The 18,125-nt window shown below is 40.0% G+C and overlaps 1 protein-coding gene across 6 annotated transcripts; it reads right to left on the reverse strand.

Annotated features, from left to right (window-relative positions):
• Positions 1-62: 62 nt before the first annotated feature.
• On the reverse strand, positions 63-18,008 carry LOC135493497 (putative polypeptide N-acetylgalactosaminyltransferase 10). 6 transcript variants are annotated; one of them, XM_064780870.1, is made up of 14 exons: positions 17,855-18,008; positions 16,183-16,394; positions 11,353-11,431; positions 8,477-8,621; positions 8,018-8,184; positions 7,385-7,573; positions 6,975-7,152; positions 6,636-6,753; positions 5,125-5,235; positions 4,679-4,789; positions 2,639-2,860; positions 2,217-2,327; positions 1,679-1,822; positions 63-1,368 (listed from the first exon to the last, which is right to left on the reverse strand). In XM_064780870.1, exons 2-14 carry the CDS (start codon positions 16,342-16,344, stop codon positions 1,201-1,203), a joined length of 1,905 nt encoding a protein of 634 aa, XP_064636940.1. In that variant the 5' UTR covers positions 16,345-16,394; positions 17,855-18,008; the 3' UTR covers positions 63-1,200. The 6 variants fall into 6 exon arrangements, with proteins under 6 accessions (XP_064636940.1, XP_064636943.1, XP_064636941.1 ...); XM_064780873.1 differs by lacking the exons at positions 4,679-4,789; positions 5,125-5,235 and adding an exon at positions 3,694-3,804; XM_064780871.1 differs by lacking the exon at positions 5,125-5,235.
• Between the last annotated feature and the right edge of the window lie 117 nt (positions 18,009-18,125).

Here is an 18,125-nt window from a genome sequence, read left to right on the forward strand (position 1 = left end):
ATCTCTTTGTGTAGTTCCATCATATGATATTGTGAACAAATAAGTAGACAAGAACTTCTAAGTTAATAACACTTATTTATTAAAATGATACCCTAGCTCACCAAAGACAGATGCAGATGATAGTTGAGGAAAGTTCTTGCATCCTATGCTCTCCGAAAAAAGGCGATTGTTTGTGAAGTGGGTTAAGATAAGGAAATTATCTTGAAGGAGCTATTGAATACGGAGGTAAAGATGGTACCTTTCTGTGGACAATGAACACGGGTATACTTTAAAACAATATGTACAAAATGTGTGAAGAAGTAAACACCATCAATATTTTCCACATTTGCTAGGAAAGTGCACCTGTAACGTAAGGGGTTAACACCATGAGATTAATGCAGAGAGAATTTGCACTACATGTAAAGGTTGTGGTAAGTAAGTAAGTAAGTTTGGATAAAGATGAGCTGTGATCCAACGGTCGTCAGCACCATGCTTGGGGTTCATGGAATGACAGGTCTTGTCACAATGTCTCCAAAATGTGGCTTTGTTGGTTGTAACAACCAACAAAGCCACATTTTGTAGAAAAATTACATCTACAGGACATCCATATGATGTCACAATGTCACATCAACAATAGGTGTTGCCAGCGAAGAATCATATGTAATCCATCACACAAGACTGTTTCAAAGGAAAATTGCTGATGTTCGCCATTAAAACCTTGATTGGTAAAAGAACATTGGTTAATATAACCTAAGATATCTGAACATGTGGATGACTCCATATGTCACAAATGTGACTTGCTACTCATTTTGGGTAGAATGATGTGATGGGTCACATAGTATCACCTAAAATCTGATAACAACAACAATCCATGCACTGGCAACACCCATACCTACTATTCTTGTGCATTAAGTACATTTATTTACAAAATTTATTGTTTTTAACAAATCCCAGTTACCTATTTAACAAAATTCTTTGAACTTTCTTTCTTACTATTGCATAGGGAACGATTGCTCGAAGGAAATCAGCTCACGAAGCATTCTTTTAATAACAATGTCCTCATATATCAACAAATCATAAGAATGATAAAAATCAGATACAAGTCATTTGAAGGGTTAAAGTGGCACCAATCATGTGAGTCAGGCCAACACCTGTGCTCACCATAAGTAGAAAATAGCTCATCTGTACATTTACACACTTCTGAGGCACCATTAATTGGGGTTAGGAAGAAGAGTCCCATAATTTTTTCATTTCTTTTAAATTAACTTTTGAAAATTTCCATCGTTGTGTTGGTACGCTGCTATCACATGCTCTGGCGAATATTTCTCTGGTGCCACCGTCGCAATCCATGCATAGTCGAGATACAGGATGGAATAACTGCTGTGTCCGCTGGAAAGAAGAACATGAGAAGTTTACAAGAGCTGAGGATCACCACAGCAGGATTTTAAAGAAGTTTTTGGTTTATTTTCTTGTGTCAATACAGGACAGGAGAGGTTGTCAACTGACTCATCCCGCCTTGGAGGAGAAATACTCCCTGGAGGACAACTTCTCCAAGTGCAGAGTGAACGCTGAAGAAGAAATGGAATTACATCGGCCCATTCCAACAATGACCAGTCCGTATGGCCTTCCGAAATCTAACAATAACAACTGACATCCAACTTCTAGATTGGCAGATCACAGTTGTCTTCGAGACACTCACCGTGTTGTATTTCCAGAACTGATTTCCTTGCATACCATGACACCCAAACAATATAACAGGACTTCTATCGCGGCTTTGTGACAGATCGAAGCAAACGTTTCTTCTCTTTGGACGAATATCTTTGTGCCAGGAAAGCTCAAATTGCTGGAAAAAAATGAAATAGTGAAGTAACTTCTCGAGTTCTTGGGAGGATAGATTGGACACTGAATGTATTCAGAGGCCTGAACAACTGAATAAACTCAGTATGAGCTAGCATCTGCCATCTGATTGAATTTGGTGGAAATCAAAGATATGGCCCTCTTTTATTTCCGATGACACTCGTACCAACTAGTGAGCAGTTACCACGCCAGAACAACCTGTTTCATCAGGAGAAACTGACTCAATTTCCGTGCAACAACATTCAAGGTGAACAACAGACGACATCATCAGTTCTTGTTGCTATGCTGATGTGCTTCAAGACTTGTTTTTTGATTGCAAGGTTTGAAATACTGTTTGTAGGCAAAGTTGTGACATTGTTTTACACTGGTACTTGTCTTACCTGTTCACCAGATAATCCAGCTTTATCCGACATGCATTGTTCAATGCTAAACCGTTCATTGCTGCTCCTGAACTTGGCATCGATGCACATGTTGGCACCAAGATTTCTTATCTGCAAAAGCAACAAAATATCTAAATCATTTTCATAAAGCACATTTTAGCAGGCGATTGTTCCCCATCAGTTCTTCTCTCAGGTATGTTATGACCATTTCCTGACCAAAAAACTCTGGGCTCCAAGGTAGATCTCTCTGAGACAGAAGAACCAAGCCTCTCAACCTGTCAGATGAAGAGCTTCCAATTTTTACAGGGAACAAATCAACCAAAAATGCTGTGACAGGATACCCCTCTTGGTCACGACAAACCTCTAAGTCTTCTTTCCCTGAAAGTGCATGTAAACACGAGACACAAAACTTCATGACCTACCTCCCCTTCAGCAAAATTCGGCGGCTCAACCGGAGGATAGAAATTGGGCAGATCAAACGCTATCTCTGTCATAAACCACTTGAATGATTTACACTTTAATCTCTCCCGTATCTCAAACTGGGCAGTTAAGTCGCCTGCATTAGCAGTCTTCCAGTGGGGCCGGCGCTTATACAAGTACTCCTTGTATTCGTCCATCCAAACTTCGGCTACACGCTTGTAATTCTGTATAATAATAATAAGTATACTCTAAAACCTCGAATACAAGGAATGAGGCTCCGCCCTCAATCATTACAATCGTTTGAATGGGGATGGGCCAATAAGTCAGGTATTATTGTTTTATCAATGGCATGGGCGAATGGAGTCACATGTGTTATAATCACGCTCTGATCTTGGCCGACATTGAAAGTGACACAAAATCAACATCAGTGGTTATATTTTTCTTGTTGGCACTGGATACCCTTCGACAAAGGCAAACAAGACGCATTTCTTATTTTAGTTCATTAACAGATAAGCTGGAGGTGTAGCTGTCTAGCAGACCTGAAAAGGGGTTTTATAATAACTGTAGATGGATTTGGCGTACAACTAGGTTGGATGAAACCAAATGGGCAAGGAGGTTGCTCTACAGGTATGAGGAGAATGACCAAGTAGGTGTTCACAAAGAGTCCCTAGTAAACTCCCATGGATCTTGTTCTATTAGATGTCTGACGCTTACATATTCCTCAACATATCACTTTTATAAACTTAGGTAAAGGTTTTGAATAAAACTCTAAATCATAGATGTGACAACAGTGACAAGAAGCATATCAAAAACATGCTAGAATGCAATGTATAAAAGCCTCATTGAAACATTATTTAGGTAGTACTGTAGTGATATAGGGAGATTTACAGACAGTGAGACGCAGTCAGACTATAGTGAATTAAAGAGATTCAAAAAACATGGGTGCAAGACAAACAGTACGTATCTGCAGATGTACAGAACTATTGCATTACTTTTGGACACAACATAAAAAGCTAAAGGAACAGAGGTCGGCCGTCTGCTTACACCACCAGCTTACCCTCGATATAAAGTCACCTATACCCGGGTTAGGGAACGGTGCAAATTTCCTATAGATATGGCCTATCCGAGAACAGGCCGTATCCACCATTTTGCCACCGCACTGCCATATCTATAGACATGACAGAACATGAAAAGAGAAGATGAAATGTGTGATTAGACTCGGATGACTGTCCCATGACTGGACCGTGCTGTCACCTGGTGTGAGGAATGGAAATCATTATCTGGCAGGGTACAGTAAGTTAAATTCATGCATGAGAAAAATTTCGATACTCTCGACCAGCTTGTCATCTTTAGAAGAGACTTGGTATTCTGTCCTAAGTTGATAAGTTGAAAACACCAAATGCCAAGAGCTTATTTCCAATGTACAAATCGGATTAAAAAAATCTACTCCAACAATCAGAAATTGTGATAAATTAATAATGCCAAGCAAGAGATTCTCCCTGCCAGATCAATGAAATTTCTCAATTCCTTTGTCACTTGTATCCTTGTTAAACCATCCACCCCTGTAAAGAAATGCAGTTAGAACATTTTTTTCAAATATACATTTTGTTAGAGCCAAAAGCATGCAGCAAGATCAAAAGAGATCGCTTATAATCACTGTCATAACCACACATTTAAAGGGGTATTCATCTCTGAATATTTCAAAACTTCTCCCTTAAATTCAAAAGCAGAAGATACTTCGATCACTTGGTCGGCCACGCTGCGCCAAACAAAATAAACATTCTACAAAACCGCCTACTTTCATAGAGTAGAATATTCCGCTTAAAAGAGTTACACTCTTTCCCCAAGCTAGGTGTATTTTCATATATCAATGAGGCATGGACAAATAGAAGGATTAAGTGATGAAAAAGTGTGGGAGACTTTAGACATAACCTTGAATTAGAAGTTGAAAAGTCATTCAAACAGGTAATTAGAAGTTCCTCGAAGTGATATGACTCTCATTATAAGCAATCTCTTTTCAAGCAATAAAACGGCAAGCTTACCCTCGAGGTGTAATCACCTGCACCACTGCTCGTGAAAGGACTAAATTTTCTATAAACATGGCCGATCCTGGAGCAACCGGCATCAAGCATCATTCCACCACACTGCCAAATCTGAGAAAAAAGCCTAATGTTAAAGTGTGCAGGATAAAGAGGGGGCCTACTTTCCCATCTTAGCCTGTTACCATGGTAGTTTTTTAGTGTCCATGAATTCTTTTTAGATGTACAAATGGATCAAATGGTTATCACACGAAGCATGCCATAGTATTTTCCCAACTGGGAGGTGGGGAGGGGTAACCCTCTAAAAGGAACTCTTATAGCCTACACTACAGTATATAGTGATGGCTAGTTGTAACTTTCACTACATGTGTGCATGCTCTAAGGTTAGTTCACTACCAGAGAACAGTTAGATAAGAATTTGCAGGCCCCAAGCAAGATACACGCCTTACCCTCGCCTGATAGTCACCAGACCCTGCACCGCTGAAGGGCATGAACTTTCTATAGACATGGCCTATACGGGAGCATGGCATGTCAATCATTGTCCCTCCACACTGCCAGATCTAAGAAAATAACACAAATATAGAAAGAGCGTCCAAAAGGTCTAACCATTCTTTAAAAATCGGTTGAAATATGAGCCTAGAAACCTCCTGAGTTTGTCCAAAAATGTCCAGGCAGAGTCAGTGGGAGTGTAACCCATCACTCTTGGAAACAACTTTCCAGTTCCAAATGAACAATAGAAGTTTTCAATGGGAACATGGGGAACTCTCCCACATATCCGAAGTTTTATATCAACAGGGCCACGGAAAAAAAAAATTTTCAGCAAGATAGTTTTAAATCATTCCATCAAAGTTTACTTCAAATTTTCGGCCATATAAGATGCATAACACCACTACCTGCCTTCTCCTCACTAGGGGGGTCATACAAATAGGCAAGCTATGACTAGGTTGGGAGAGTTACCAATATTGTCATACATGGCCTAGTGATCGCGAGAGTCCAGTGAAAGGAGCAAATCTACGATAGACATGCCCAATACGAGAACACGGGGCATCGATCATTCTGCCTCCACACATCCAAATCTTGAAGAAAATAGATTAGGTGGCAGTTTATAACATAGGACAAGTTGCATATCACCACTATGGGAATGCCTTCTCCCTCGGTCATATCTTCATAAAATGATTCCTAGGAGTTTTCTGGCTTTATTTTTTGCCCTTTTCTTTTATTTTCAAGGGAGTAAGGGGAGCGTTTTCCATTTTTCTCTAATATCCTTCTTCACAACTTCTGCCCCAAAATAAAAGAGAGGTTGACAGTAAAGCAAATTAATGGAGAAATAACAAGCTCCTAGTTCGGAGATTTTACATTGTTATCATACTTCTGTTAATCGGCCGCTAGAAAAAATTCCAAATCTACGATAAATATGCCCGATTCGAGAACACGGGTGGTCAACCATTTGTCCTCCGCACATCCAAATCTAAACGGATACAAAGTAAACAGAAGATTTGAGTCTCGTCAGGACTGCACAATCATCAGAAGCAGCTATGAAGAGGATCAAATAGGGAGAATATTCCGTTTTAGTCTCGACTCCACAGATAATGTGTCTTCAACTTATGGAGCGAGACATAGCTGAGAATTTCAGACTGAAATTCAAACTGAGATGATGCATGTTGGTACGAGACGACATTGATACTGCCACAAATTTTGATCAAACTACCAAATTCATAATCTCCTAGATGAATCATCTAGATTAATTCCAACATCAGCCACATATTTGGGAATTACTGTTGTTTGTTTCAAGGAATCCGCATCACTGATGCGGCTTGAAGACCAAGGTGTGATCAGACGCACCAAATGAACGGAGAATGTCCAATTCATGTTGAATTTCAAACATAAGTGACGTTCCATTTTGACTGGAACAATAATCTATTATAATGTTACCCTGTCTTGAAGCAGGCCTGTTACTCACTTTGAACGAGAGCTCATACTGCTCTCCTCCCCAGATGTCCAGCCCCGGGTCGTAGCCCCCAAGCTCCCAGAACCACGAGGCATCTATTGCAAACAGACCTCCAGCCATGACAGGGCTCCTGAAACAAATAGAGGCTATGATCAATAAAGATTAGTTGTAGTGTAATATATCATAGGCATTAACTGGACCCAAGAGGTATCTGCGAGTATCAACTGGTTAGCTATACACCTCTTTTGATAGTAACAGTTGAGGCAGACGACGAAGGTGATGATGCTGGGAGCTGGACACTCAAGCAGTTATCAAGAGGAAAGTAGCCATGGTAAAAACAATTTCACTCACTTGAATGGTTTGGATGGATGTTTCAGATCTTCTTGCAATAATGGCAGACGTTTGTAGAAGAACTCCCAATCAAATGCTCCCCTTGCACCTTCATCCTGCGCTCGATACTGGAACGTTTCATAATCGATAACATCTATGAATGGACATACAACTGTCCGGCGATCCTGAGCAATTGGATCTGTAATGCAAGGATGAAAACTGATGTCATGTAATGACATGTAATGCCAAGTCTCTCAGCATTTTAGAACTGTCCAACTATGGAGAGTCGGATGACACAAGAACATGAAATCTGGTCCAACATTTTGTGCCTCCGAGGCAAATATCAAAGTTGGAAAATTCTCTGCTTCTTCATATATACTGTCACAAAACAAGATTTGCAGGGAGTTTGGTACCGACCACCAATCACTTACCTAATAAAGGAGGCAGGAAATTTATGTTTGGCTCACAGTGTGAGTCTAGAAATATGAGAACCTGACCAGTGGCAGCCTTGGCCCCCAGTAATCGAGTTCGTATTAGACCCTCACGCTTTTTGGCTCGGAGAACTTTTACATTTGTATAGTGTTTCTTGACATAGTCATCTAGTGGCTTTTTAAGAAAATCTGTAAAGACACCAATATAACAGACGCATGACATTCAGATTGGGAATGGGAATGGGAATGGTTTGAAACACACCGATATTCAAAATGTAGTCATGAGTCTTATAACATGTGCTACATCAGAATGAAGACAGGGGAGTTCCACATAACAAAGGCAGATGACAGCACCAGTTTCTCTCCATGCCATAATTTATAATATGAAGGGTACAACAGTACTTTTATGTTGGGTGAATTAATGATTGAAATGACTCTGGCGTACCAGGTACATGTACAGTGTTCGTATTCGATGTCGTCTTAGTTTTTAACATCTCAGATGCTTCTTAGAGGAGGGTTGGAAGGTCAAGCTGCCAAATCCTACTGTTTTCATCATCCTGGCGAGTTCCAAATGACAACATGCGCATTGTTTATCATGAGGTAAGGGTCGAGATCAAGTTAGCAAACACTTACCTTTTGTACTAAAATCATCAACTAATATAATTTCATGTATAAGATGTTTTGGTGCTCTGTCTAACGATATCTGGACGGTCCGTAGTAACGTCGTCCAATGTTCATCATGGAATGGAATGATTATGCTGGCATTCGGAAGTTTATTTAAGTACTTTTCAGATTTACAACTGAAAGTAGAGAGCCTGTTGATAAATGATGAACAAGAATGCAACAAACACTTCTGTTCACAGTATCGATAATTTTATGTGACATATGGTCCATGTGAAATCACTGTGAACAGAAGCTGTCTTTAACTGATGCCAGGCCATCAATGAAACCTGGGGTTAATTCAGTCAAGTTGCCCTTTGCATGGCAAAGCTTGTCAGACTGAGATTCCAACTGCCAACTGAACTATGTTACTCTTTGAGAAGAAGAAGACAATTAGGAATAAGGAAGAGGAAGAAGAACAGGTGTACTTACTCGGGATGGCGGATATCTGATAATGATCTATGCAATGATATTTTATCACTTGCCAAGGCGTTGAAACCATTGACACGGTAGAGTTTATCCTTCTCTTTGGACTCACTGCCATCAATACGGACTGCCCTGCCTTGTTCTCCCGGACCTGAAGAGATATAATGGAGAAAATCTTGAAACTAGTACGTGTTACACCTTCAAGGTATTGGCACCAGTGAATGATACAGCTGATCCACAGTTTGGCTACAGCTATACCACAATAGACCACACCACAGAATTTGCCACTAAAATACCTCCAAAGTTCCAAAATTCAACTTCAATCCTTTTGGCATAAAACTCAATAAAAAATCGTACATGCACTTTAATCAAGAAACCAATTTTAAAACTAAATAGCTTGGCACATTCAACTAAGCAATCAAACAAGTTAACTTGGATAATTTAATTATTTGAGGTAATGGATTTGGAGAGATCCTCTCAATATCAAAGTCTGCCACAAATTGAGTTTGTTAATACAATACCCAGAGGATTCTCCTTACACTCCTGTAAACATAGTGAGACATAGACTGCTGGCTGCCAAGGTTTTTGCTGGTTTCGAAAATTGCTGTATGCACAAGATGAAATTACTTTTTTCTCTTCTCTTTGACTTGCACTAATGAACTAAGACAGAGAGATAAATATCAGCCTGCCACAAAGGAAACAGGCCATTTTCATGACAAGAGCAGGAAATTGGTAAAAAACTCCTTTGAGAGATGATTAGACATCAGAAAGAAGGTGGATGAAAAAAGACAGTATTCTGTTTACGCCTGATTCCACTACTGGAAAAAGAGTTCCTGTACCAATTTTGAGACACACGTTACTGACTGCCATGACCAAACTTGCCATTGGATTGGAAGTGCCCAGCAATATGCCTCTGAAATATGCATTTCTGTTGCTCAGCATAAATTTGCCCCTACCCTGTCTTTAGCTGACCAGCTCATGGTACATCCATTAAATCCAATCAACCTTGGCCATGAATGCAAATTCGAATCCAATCCAACTTGTTTCTGAATCTGATACTGAGTGAAACTCAAGAACTAGATTCCCGGGGGGAAATATCAAATGCACCACTTTTGTGGTTTCTCCAATGAAATTGACAGTCTAAGCAATAAGTGATGGTTGTTACAATGGCTTATCAGTCTTCTTTCAAATTATAGCTTGAGAAAAGCGAAAAGCATGTCTACTGGATATCGTCACTGAAGACAATCTGACCAGATGAGTTACAAGCATTTTGTGAACTACTGCATCCAGGCTACAAGTGTGACTTTGTCGTTTGAATCGAAACAGAGGTAAATTGAGATATCAAACACCAATTTAAACGCTAATTCAGAAGATTATTCTGTGGATCAAACATCCAAAGCTCTCCATTAACCCAGAAAACGAATGATAAGTTGGAAATTGTGGGAAAGTGCCATATGTTATACAGATTGGAGTGGGGAACATGTTAAAGCTCTAGGAAGGTTTTGGAATTGATTCAAGAATGTTCAACTTTTCTATCAAGAGTTTGTTTACATTTCATCTTGGCAGGAAAAAGGTAGCAACAAGACTCAGTGGATTTGGTGTACAAAGTTTTCATCTGCATCATATCAGTTACACATGATTGGTTGATTTCATGTTTGATGGTCCTCAATCATCCCAATCTGACTGGTTAATTCCAGAATGTGGCTACCCCACTATCTGATCTATGCCTCCCTCTTGATCAATGGTTTGATTTGCTGATAGCTGACATTTGTCATGGCGGCCCGATCACTTCTGCCAGTTTTACCACTGGATGAGTGGCACATTGGGAGCACTGCATCTTCTCTCAGGGTTCTGTTTGACCCGACCTGAGCAATGAGGAATTCTCCATACCTAACATTCCACTTCAGCAAACTATCTGATCTAGCCAGATGGAAATATGCCTCGACTGCCTCAGACCATAAAGGAATTGATTTACGAACAACCGCCTCTCTGAGAACACACAACTCCTGTCAAAGCCTTGATCAGCGGTCCCCTTCCAGACTCATCATCAGCATTGACCTAACCTTAAGAGATTTATAGAATACCTAAATCTAGGATCAGTTTCATCGGCATTGCAAAGAATACCATAATGAAATATCAACCCCGATGGAGATGGTAGCTTGAAATACACCCTCAGACCATGATGGAATTGAATCACGAACAACAATTCATCTGGGAAATGTAACTACAGTACAAGGCAGCGATCAGAGATACCGCCTCAGACCCATCAAGGCAATCTAACCCGGGGAGAGATTATCATAATGATCATCCTCAAGGATATCGCAGAAAGATTGTAATATACAGCCCCCATTTGCTGAAGTATGCTCCTATTGCCTTACATCAGCTCATCTGGGAGACTTGTAACCATCGGCTCCGACTCAAAGCGGTGATCAGACACACAGCTCCGGGCTCATCAGCTCTACCCTAACCTGGGGAGATTTATCGAATTCCCTCTAGCCGCATTAATGAATCATATCAACATTCAGCCCTGCCAGGCGAAATGAGCCAAATACGGCTTAACTTTAGTGGATCATTTCTGCTTTGGTGGACTGATTTTATGAGAACATATTGGTGTGGTTGAGATACGATATGATGGGGCGAACGAGGCAGATGAGCTAACAGTTTTACTTTCTGATTCGTTTGAAGCAGGAAGCAATAAACAATGTGTTGAATCAACAGAAATGCAATTCACCGTGTTACCAGCACCAGATCTATTGCTCCCTTCCAGGGAAGTCATAGAAATAATGCACAAATTCAATAACACAGAGAAATGTTCTTTCGCTAACTTCGCTTTCTATATTCAGCAGTTATCGAAAGACTTGCTGATTCTTATTGATCCCTACCTGTTCTTTTCTGCAGGAGAGCGATTTCTGTATAATTGTGCCAGTCGATGCGGTGCAGAGTACCCACAGCTGCTGGAGGCTGAAAATACAGGAATGGAAAAAAATAAGACGCTGTATTTTGGATCAGTGACATTTCAACGGAGGTGAAATTGACAAGTAACCCAGTTAGGGTTTCTTGATCTTGTCAACTGCGCTAAGTGCTCCACTTGTCATCTTAAGCTGGTTCCTATTCACAAAGATCTCAAAATGCAGGAGTTTTGGATGCTGAAATAAGATAGATTCATAAGGGCGTGTTATGTCATGAAAACTATGTCATGAGGCAATCCTTAAGATCTTAAGTAGTCCAGCTGATGCCCTGTCCTCTGTTCAGTGCGAAAGGACTACATACATATTTGGTCATTAGGTAATGTTGTCAAATATCATAGAGGAAGTCCAGTAATATGTGTGTATTTAACTTGGCATGAATTCACTGCCTGTAATTTGCAGCAAGTTATCGTCACTGACTGACTAATGTACCGCTAATGGGTTGCTACATGTAAGCTACATGCATGAACAGTACTCGACAAACTGCATCATGCACAAGCGCACAAATCATAAGAGAACAAGAGAAATATGACAGAATTGATTCGGTAGAAACATGTGTTCTTCCACCACAGCTTGGTAATATTGATTGATCTTTGGTTGCAGAAGTCCAAGACCATGCAATGCGTTATGAACTGTTACCGACTGTAGGATTGAGGCCTGATGTAATAAATATGTGAGCGAGTGAATTCAGAAATTTGTGAAATGCCAAGTGTTGCTTATGAAAACTTTGACCTTTAGATGCTGTAAAACTGTAACGAACGATAAATGAAGGGATGGTAATGTCAACAGGTCCTTGCCCGTATTTGGCAAGATGTAGTCAGTGGTCTTGAAATCGGGGGGGGGGGGGGGCAAATGATGCCTTGGTGAAACGTCAGACTGTATCGTGCACAGGACTATGCCCATGTCACATTCAGATTTTCCTTCAAAAAGCTCTGAGTTGTGAACAACTTTGGTACATTCTTGCCATCCCGACCTATCAAGAGTTAACACTGACACACTACTCAGCTCATTCACAATGGCTTCAATGGTTACTGAGGTTGATGAAAGCATGAGAGCACTCTTCCACCTTTTTCAATTTGCCATATTATTATCATTGCCCATCTCCTACATGACTCCTACCCACAGACGCTCAACGCATCATGCCAAGAAGTTTGTCCAAGCTTCGCCATCATTAGTTGGCTTAATCACATGCTACGCAAGAAAGTTTTTGTTTACTCAAAATAGCTTCAGGTAGCCCCGGGGGATTTTCCTTACACATGAGTCAAGCTACCTTTGACGTTATAAATTTATCCATAGAAAATCAATCATCTAACATTTCAAGTTTGATCTTACCAAGATTGATCAAAGCAAAAGTCGATTGCTAATTGACATACTCTCAAGGAACGAAGCACAACGAATGGAATAAACATGAAAATGAAATCCATCAAGGAATAGACTGCGTCGATGTTCTAAGCTTTTTGACCAATATATTTGCATATGCAATGTGTCCAACCAACCACTGGCAAAAGATTGCATTTTTTTAGTAAGTAATATGAAACGAAACACAAGATGGCTGCTGCGGCAACCATCAGCCGCGATACTGGTTATACAAAATAACATAATTTAGTTAAAACACCCCCCCATAGAAGATTTCGATTTCATGTCTCATGACAATTCATATTGTTGTCTGCCGCTTAATTATTCATTCAGCGATCAATATGGGGACTCCTGTACTGGAAACAATATCGTTATATCGTTATGACAACTGCAGGTGAAATTACAGACTCTCATCAATATCTGATGGGGACGGGTATCTGATAGGTGGAGGAAAGTAAAGACAATGTATCATACCCCCCTGAGGAGTGCTGCTAGACAAGTAATACATAAAGCAGCTTGTTCAGTAGCCAGGACATAAGGACATTTGGCAAATGTTGGGTTCTGAATCATCTTCAGAGTGTTCAATTCTGGACATCTTTACACCAAATTCAGTCCACTGGTATCAACACACTATGCGCCAATAAGCTGAAAGAAATAAAAATACTATACTGCCAATGTTCTGTAACACAAAAGTTCTTACAGAAAAAGATTGATTACTCATAAAAGAATGATTCAAGCCGCCCGACAGACAAGCCATCATCCTTAATCGTCAGATGTGTTATGATAAGTGTGTTTCAGATGCCGCAGGCTCAGCATCCGGCCCCGCCGCCACCATTAATTAAGCTGTTGGAATGAGATGGGTTGTGCAAGATTATGCGAGTATTTATGTGCCAATATCTGTGATGTTTCCGATGACGCTTTTTCATCTACGTCTATCTCTCCCTCTCATCTCTCTCATCTTCCGACTTGGATTGATCAATATTGACTTGAAACGTTAACTCTTTATCAATTCAGACAATAACAGTCAGGCTCCCAATTATATCATTTGGCACAGTCACACACCCGTCACAATACCCTTGCTGAAACTCATTACCAAAGATCTTGTTGTGTTTTGGCAAGGTCTTTCAAATGATACTGTGTTTGCGCTTCCACTAAATGTAGCGTATGCTAGGAGGACATCAGCTTTTTTAGGTTGAGAGCTTTCCTCTAAGCCCATTTTATATCCCTATTATTACCAGTGATCTACTGATGGGCAATAACGCTGGTAGGGAATCACTAATTTAGCCCATTATGCTCTGATGAAATGCCAGTGCACACCTGCCAGCCACTGTACCAATGGAAGACACAATTGATTGCAACAATCCTGTCTTGGGTAAATCTGAGGAATATCAAAGTAGTGGTTAGACATAATAGACCGGTTTGTATTACCTCCAGAGACAAGTATCTATTTTGTGAAATATACCACCAAGTTTATGGATGTACATAATCATTGGGGTGAATCAAATTGATATTCTGGTTACTGGCTACAATACATGGAGAGTCAATGGAATCAATTTGGCAAAAGAAGGGGACCAAGCACTCTATTTTGACAGCTTCTTTTGACCCTCAATTTCACCAGCAACAAAGAACACCAGGGAAGATAAGTGTTCAAAGTTACAACAGGACGAAGATGGAGGCCAATAAACCCAGTGTCCAACCATGGCTAACTACAAAGTACTCACAATGATCAATTTCCTTCAATAAAAGCCGTTTTTTCCAACTATGATATTTGAACAAAGAATCTTGATAATCACCATCACCTTGTCATTTTAGATTGTTTGTTCGGACGTAATGTGAGTGATATTGGCTTTTTGAGCTGATTATAAAGAAAGGAGGATGTGACATTTCTGTCGAGCTCAAGTAATCTACCAACAAAAACAAAAAATGACTAAACATCAGCTTAGTCCTTATTTAACCAGCAGGTGATATTGGCACTACTCTTTTCCAAGTTTTGGCACAAAAAACTACTGAAACCGCAGTGAAGGCATCACTCCAAGTCCAATGACGACTTGAGAAATAATATACTTGCCTTAGTAGGACCACAAACGCAAAGACATAATCTGCCATTCCATTATCACATCGACCTGATCACTCCAACTTATCATCCCTTCCCACATGCCATGATGCACTCATAAACCCATCTATTTCTCATGGCATGTTGACCACAGATATCGGGTAATAAGTTTACCGAGCTGGCCAGAAGATGGCGTGCTGGGGAGGAGGATTCGCAGACAATTTCTTGACAAACTTAAAGTTAAACAAGCTGAAAACACGCATTTTGTCATTTTGATGCCTTCTAATTTGGTCTGATATACACCACTACCATTGACACTACCATTGTTATCATGAAATCACTGCAGTTTTAACAGCAATGTTTTAGTTCTATGATTCATGCATCCAGGCTTCCTGTAGCTTGTATCACAAGCCACAGTTGCGATATCAAAGACTTGGTAGGTCAAGACATGCAAGACGCTTCTGCTATTCATGATTCTTTTACCCTTTCGTAAATTAAGGATATATGAAATACCCACACAAGCTCAAGCCAACATTTCCAAACAGACATGACAGAAAGGTCTTGGAAGATTTTCCATGGCAACATCATATCATTGCAAAAAGAAAAATGAACGAGACAATGGATTGGATTGGGTGAGACCTTTCAAATCCTGACTTCCAAGACAGGAACAGTTAACTAGCAACTCACATGGAAATCTCTGGAGTCATCTCTCACTGACAAAGCTGGTATCAACTCCTGGTCCTTAGCCAACAATAATACTATCCACTGTACTGATCAAAGCTACATCCCTGCACATGATATATGATATTTCAACAACCATGCAAATGGTGGACATGTATTGCTCTAGCAGCTGTCTCTTCTGATTAATAGTATAGTATACATGTTATGTAGCTCAATTTAACAATGTATTACCTAGGAAAAAGAAACAAATTTCTCATCTCATCAGGTCAACAAAGAGTTCTGATTGATAATCTGCATCAAATTATGGATGTTTGTCATGTGTGCAGAAGTTGAGTCAATACATACATTCGTACAGAGAGGATTACTCAAAAGTTTGCTTTTGAAGAAGCAAAATACATTAAATGCAATCTCAAAGTCTTTTACTATAGAATAAATACCCATCAATCCCCCAGCATACCAGTAATAGCATTATTGCCAATATACCACAGGCAAAGATTTTCTTTTTTAAATGTCCATTTGTCTAGTAACAAAGAAAGCATTATTCTTGTATTCAGAGTCTTAGCTTGAGGCAGGCTGGACCATTAAACTTGTTAATGTTTCCAAACAAATGATAACCTGATCAAGTTTTAAAATGCGGTTAAGTAAAAACTGCTCACCTGCACCTCTCTGGGAGGCCGTGGTAAGAAGTCCCCAGTTCCGAATGGTCCTCGGCCCCTGTCTCCATTACTCGGCATCATTTTCATCATGAGAGGTCCAATCGTGATGACAAGTATCGCCACGAGGAAAAACTTGATGATCGTGACTGAATTTCGTCTCATATTGGCTGCGTTGTCACTTGTTGTGAAACAATTCCCCGTTTATGAACAACCTGTATAATGAAACGATAAAAAAGTGATTACAGTTATACGATTTTGTCACTCCACTGGATAGATATGTGACCAATGGATGAAACTACATGTACTTTTGTTTCAATTCAATTTATTAAAATTTGGTAGACCCAGCAGCAGATTGACTTCGACTAGATGTAGAACTAGAAGATCTCCTCTTCCTCCGGGGTGACTGCCAGAGACAGAAATTGACAAAAGACTTAGCTGAACAGGTGCCCTTTCGATTTTCTATTCACCAATATTTGAATCTCCAGGCAGATGCACCTGTTTGATTTTTGGAGAATAAAAGATAACTGTTGAAACAACCTTTATCAAGCTTTTCCACCGAGATGACAGCAATAATGATTTTACCAAAATATGTTTCCGAGCACTGTTATGACTGTAAGCTTGCACCAAGTACATCAAATATATTTATAAAAGGTGAGCTTATAATAGTTTCGAGCACATGTAGCTAAGGTAATTTATGTATAAAAGCAATGCAAATTATGGAAATTGGGTTGTGTACACAGAGTTTGTTATTTCATACAGAATACAAGAATTGTTTCATTCCTGTACTGTACATTACCCTAAGGATTTGCAAGGATTGAAGTCACACTCAATCAACTCAGCATACCAGTAATAGCATACTGAACCAGGTGCAAGATGATGTGGTATTTGGTAACCAGTGAGTATCTTGGAACAGCCGCTACCTGACAGAGCAATTTTGCAGTTCATGGACTCACTCTTTATGAAGAACAACTCCGAGAAGTAGGCAGATTTATTGGTGGCCTGGGCCCAATGACTATGTTGTCACAAATTCCTATGTTCTAGGGCCATTCTTGGATGCATCAGAAAATGTACACAAACATTCTAAAAACCATGTCCGTACACGTCCCCTCCAGGATGACATACTATCGCAATGTCTTGTGTGTTATCGATTGTTACCAATAAATAGGCAATAGCCTAGGCCCTTGCCGCCGGTACCACCTGAGGACGGCAAAACAGATTACCTTCACATTAAGTTATAAGGATCAATGACGCCAGACAATGCCTCTCGAGCCATTGTCTGGCTTCTTTTACCATGAAGATCTATTGTAAAGATGGTTTATTTTGCCGACCTAGGTGGTACCGGTGTATCTTGCAGCAGCTATATTATACTAGGTTTTGGCGATGATTTATCTGCGTACAGAGATTCAGATTGACATCATGGCCATGGGGCAGGACGTGCAATATCATTATGTCTTCTGACCTCACAGAAAAGCATGATAAGTAGGCCTAGAGATAGGAATTTGAAATCATGAATATAGGGCCTAAGGGTTAAGGCCATGCCATGATGAACATTTTGATGATGATTGAATTTGAATATTGAATGATTGATAGGCCTAGGCCAGGGAGAACTTTTTGCCTTGGGGGGAATTTGTCAGGGATTCTGCAAATAAAAGAAAACTTGGTAACAACTTACCAAATCATGAAATTCAGTATATTGTGCAGAAAGTCAACAAGCACAAGCCTATTGATTTGTCATTCCACGTAGGACAGGCAGTACTACAGCACTAAAAGTCCACACATTTACAAGCTGTCACAGTCCATTTCCGCCATATTGGAGTCATTCCCATCCTTGTTCCGAGAAAAAAACTTTGATCATAAAATGTACGCACTGATCCACTACGATGTACAGAAATTGGACTACCTGGAGTCATGATTGAAAAGTGTGCCTCGTTGTGGAGCGGGTG

The sequence above is a fragment of the Lineus longissimus genome, chromosome 9 (assembly GCF_910592395.1).
Source record: "Lineus longissimus chromosome 9, tnLinLong1.2, whole genome shotgun sequence".
Lineage (NCBI taxonomy): Eukaryota > Metazoa > Nemertea > Pilidiophora > Heteronemertea > Lineidae > Lineus > Lineus longissimus.